The sequence below is a fragment of the Procambarus clarkii genome, chromosome 47 (assembly GCF_040958095.1).
Source record: "Procambarus clarkii isolate CNS0578487 chromosome 47, FALCON_Pclarkii_2.0, whole genome shotgun sequence".
Taxonomy (NCBI): domain Eukaryota; kingdom Metazoa; phylum Arthropoda; class Malacostraca; order Decapoda; family Cambaridae; genus Procambarus; species Procambarus clarkii.
Window position 1 is genome coordinate 11,247,467 of NC_091196.1, and position 4,876 is coordinate 11,252,342.

Below are 4,876 nucleotides of genomic sequence, written 5' to 3' on the forward strand. Positions count from 1 at the left end.
AACCAGAGACACAGACCAGTGAGTAACCAGAGACACAGACCAGTGAGTAACCAGAGACACTTGGCAATGAGTACACAGAGACACAGACCAGTGAGTACCCAGAGAAACAGACCAGTGAGTAACCAGAGACACAGACCAGTGAGTACCCAGAGACACAGACCAGTAAGTAACCAGAGACACAGACCAGTGAGTAACAAGAGACACAGACCAGTGAGTAATCAGAGACACTTGGCAATGAGTACACAGAGACACAGACCAGTAACCAGAGACACAGACCAGTGAGTAACCAGAGACACAGACCAGTGAGTAACCAGAGACACAGACCAGTGAGTAACCAGAGACACTTGGCAATGAGTACACAGAGACACAGACCAGTGAGTACCCAGAGAAACAGACCAGTGAGTAACCAGAGACACAGACCAGTGAGTAACCAGAGACACAGACCAGTGAGTAACCAGAGACACAGACCAGTGAGTAACCAGAGACACTTGGCAATGAGTACACAGAGACACAGACCAGTGAGTAACCAGAGACACAGACCAGTGAGTAACCAGAGACACTTGGCAATGAGTACCCAGAGACACAGACCAGTGAGTACCCAGAGACACAGACCAATGAGTACCCAGAGACACAGACCAGTGAGTACCCTTAGACACAGACCAATGAGTACCCAGAGACACAGACCAGTGAGTACCCTGAGACACAGACCAATGAGTACCCAGAGACTCAGACCAGTGAGTACCCTGAGACACAGACCAATGAGTACCCAGAGACACAGACCAATGAGTACCCTGAGACACAGACCAATGAGTACCCAGAGATACAGACCAGTGAGTACCCTGAGACAGAGACCAATGAGTACCCAGAGACACAGACCAGTGAGTACCCTGAGACACAGACCAGTGAGTACCCTGAGACAGAGACCAATGAGTACCCAGAGACACAGACCAGTGAGTACCCTGAGACACAGACCAATGAGTACCCAGAGACACAGACCAGTGAGTACCCTGAGACACATACCAATGAGTACCCAGAGACACAGATCAATGAGTACCCAGAGACACAGACCAGTGAGTACCCTGAGACACAGACCAATGAGTACCCAGAGACACAGACCAGTGAGTACCCAGAGACACAGACCAGTGAGTACCCTGAGACACAGACCAGTGAGTACCCAGAGACACAGACCAGTGAGTACCCAGAGACACAGACCAGTGAGTACCCAGAGACACAGACCAGTGAGTACCCAGAGACACAGACCAGTGAGTACCCAGAGACACAGACCAGTGAGTACCCAGAGACACAGACCAGTGAGTACCCAGAGACACAGACCAGTGAGTACCCAGAGACACAGACCAGTGAGTACCCAGAGACACAGACCAGTGAGTACCCAGAGACACAGACCAGTGAGTACCCTGAGACACAGACCAATGAGTACCCAGAGACACAGACCAGTGAGTACCCAGAGACACAGACCAGTGAGTACTATTATAGACTGTGGGTTGGTTGGTGTTGTCGTCGTTGATCCTTCTCTACGGACAACCCAACCCACAACTCGGTAGAGTGCTTACACTTCACTAGATCACACTAGGCGCTTCTGGCTCTTGGAGAGGGGCTCCACGTCACATGTTTAGGGGATGCGGCTCCAACACTTAGCCTCGTTGTCACGTACACACACCCACTCGAGCCGCTGTGACTCCCCACTCTCTCCTTAGGTGATATGATCTCCTCAATCCCCTTTTGACTTATTAGTATTACCTTTTACCCTGTCCACAGCAGTGGTTCTTGGTTCTTTCTCTCTCTCTCTCCTTCTTTACTACCTCCTGGGAAGCCTCACTAGGACAAGGGCAAACACCAGCAAATTGGGATACATTTACTGGACAAAGCACATACACGATACATACACACATATAATAATAATGAATCCTATACTCTATAATATCACAATCAGGTTGCTCTCCAACACAACCAGAACTCTATCATCAGCTTATCAAGTGGTATCCTATCTCCTGGTTCACCACCTGATACTATCAACCTCCTCAAGTTGGTCAAGTCTACATACACTGTTGCACCATCAGCAAGATAATATATATACATAGAAAATCAGCATTTGAATGCAATAACATATACCAGTATAAATGTTCATTGATACACAACAATGATCCATCGATCACTGTCAGTCCTGGAACGCATACATCTGTAGGTAATCCAGCCTACGACTGTAACTCTAAACTTCAGTATAAAAAACTCCTTGACATAAGAATGCAAACAACCACTCACCTCTCACTGCGTCTTGCACACTAATGACAATCAAACACTATCAACTCCCTATAAGTAATCCACCAGAACTTCCCCTTCCACCTCTGGAAGTTCACTACCCTAATATCTTTAGGTTCTTCCGGGCTTCACTACCAGGATCCTCTGCAGCTCCTCCAGGCTGCTATCATGAAGTTTCCTTGAGCAACTACGGTGCTTCACCCTTCTGCTAGGTTCCTCCACAGCTCTCTTGGCTGCTACACCATGAAGTTTCCTCGAGCAACTATGGTGCTTCACCACCTCTACAGAAGCACGTGACACTCCTCTTCACTGCTTCTCACAGCTCGAGGTCCTCGCCTCCACTATCTTGGAGTCTCATCAGCTACTTCATCTGCTGGCTTCGAAGTTCTCAGCAACTTCTTCCCCAAAGACAAACCTGCAACCCATCGACACTCCAATAAAATTGTTTCCCCTTTGACACATAAACAAAAATAACCACACAATATGCTTGCCTCAAACCTCTATCTGTCCTCTACATACAGTGAGAGTGGACTCCCCCGTTTTGGGCGGGTCCATACTCCACCTCGCCTGGCGGCGGTCCTCACTCACTGGGAGGGTTTTCCTCGTCAGGAGCCGGGCTCCCTCAGTCGTCGGTCAGAGCTCAGAGGGGACGGATGTCGCTCCGTGCTCCTCCCTCTTCACTCTCCTATTTCAGGCCTTCTGCCTTATTAAAACATGTCTAACTTATAAATAAACATTGCTACTGTCGCTGGGCACACGACCAACTACAAGCAATCACTATGAACTGGCGTATATCGTGCTTACCACAGATTATAAGGTCGAGGGCGCTTCTTCCTCTGACGAGGCTCCACGGTCAGGGCGCTCCACGGCCCACAATAATGCCTCCGGGCGGCTTAATATTCACTAATTATCGCCCACGACTTGAGACCACACGTCCCCAGCTCGATTCCACAGCTGGTACGTCTGCACACTTCTCTTCTCTTCGAGATATATCTCTAGGGGTTCCCTTCTGACGGGAGCTCACGGAGCGCGGCTTTCCCCTGCGATGTCTGGCACTCAAGTGAGGTCAAGGTCCTCCGGAAGCGAGCCTCACGCCTCCAGCAAAATGTCCACATCTCCTCGCCAGTCATTTATCTGTTTTCTTCTTCATTGCCCATAATCTCAAACTGTTATACATATCCAAGCAACTATTTTACATATGGATTATCACCTCAATATTTGCTAGACCTTCTAATCAGGTCAGGCTTGATGAATAACTCTCAAGGAGGGAGACTCGTTTCTCCTGTAGGCTGAGATCATAACAGTACCCAGAGACACAGACCAGTGAGTACCCTGAGACACAGACCAATGAGTACCCAGAGACACAGACCAGTGAGTACTCTGAGACACAGACCAGTGAGTACCCAGAAACACAGACCAGTGAGTACTCTGAGACACAGACCAGTGAGTACCCAGAAACACAGACCAGTGAGTACTCTGAGACACAGACCAATGAGTAACCAAAGACACAGACCAGTGAGCACCCAGAGACACAGGCCATCAAGTAGAGACCAATGACCCACCACAACGGTAAGACCCACACACTAATATTTACCTCCACAGGTGGACAGGCGTAGGAAGTAATAGAGAGCATCACCAGTGAGGGAGACAACGACGGCTGGGCCAGACACGACAAAAATATAACAGAGGGAAGGTTGGTAAAATATCCGTGAGAGGGGAGGAGAGAGAAAATGTGTGAGTGAGGGGAAGTGAACCAAGGGGAGCAACTCTATTCTACAACATTGGAAGGGGAGATATATATATATACAGTGTGACCCGCCTCCGCCAGCAGCAGGAAGAGGAGGAGCTTGTTCCTGAGCCATGGAAGGAGAGAAGAACACTAGTTACTAAGCTGTGGATGGAGGAGGATATTTTGGTTACGGAGCAAAAGACGGAGAATGACGCGTATGTTACTGAACCATGGACGGGTGGTGAGTATTGTAGAGGAGAGTGGGTAAGGTGGAGGAGAGTGGGTAAGGTGGAGGAGAGTGGGTAAGGTGGAGGAGAGTGGGTAAGGTGGAGGAGAGTGGGTAAGGTGGAGGAGAGTGGGTAAGGCGGAAGAGAGTGGGTAAGGTAGAGGAGAGTGGGTAAGGTGGAGGAGAGTGAGTAAGGTGGAGGAGAGTGGGTAAGGCGGAAGAGAGTGGGTAAGGTAGAGGAGAGTGGGTAAGGTGGAGGAGAGTGGGTAAGGTAGAGGAGAGTGGGTAAGGTGGAGGAGAGTGGGTAAGGCGGAAGAGAGTGGGTAAGGTAGAGAAGAGTAGGTAAGGTAGAGGAGCAGGCAATAGAGAGAGAATGTGTAGGAGACAACTGAGTCACAGGGACAGGATGAAAGAAAGAATAGGAGTAAGAAGGGAAATATTGAGAAGTGAAATACGAGGATAGAGGGGGTGACAGGCGGAAAGGGAGGGAGAGTAAAACAAACGGGTGGGAGGGGGAGCGAGTGAGGAGGAGAAATTGGAGGAGGAGGATTGGGAAGTAGAGGGAAGGGATAGGGCAATATTGAAATGGAAGTTGGAGAAGGAAGAAGACAGAAGAAGCGGGGGAGAGAGAAGGATCAGTGGAG

General features: G+C 49.4%; 1 protein-coding gene across 1 annotated transcript in view; it reads left to right on the plus strand.

Moving 5' to 3' along the window:
- Nucleotides 1–350: 350 nt before the first annotated feature.
- LOC138350787 (Golgi-associated olfactory signaling regulator-like) overlaps nt 351–4,876 on the plus strand; it is a 95,137-nt gene continuing 90,611 nt past the window's right edge. Inside the window, exons 1-2 of the mRNA XM_069302222.1 lie at nt 351–542; nt 653–1,478. Coding sequence (XP_069158323.1) covers nt 351–542; nt 653–1,478 — 1,018 coding nt within the window. The remainder of the gene's footprint in view (nt 543–652; nt 1,479–4,876) is intronic.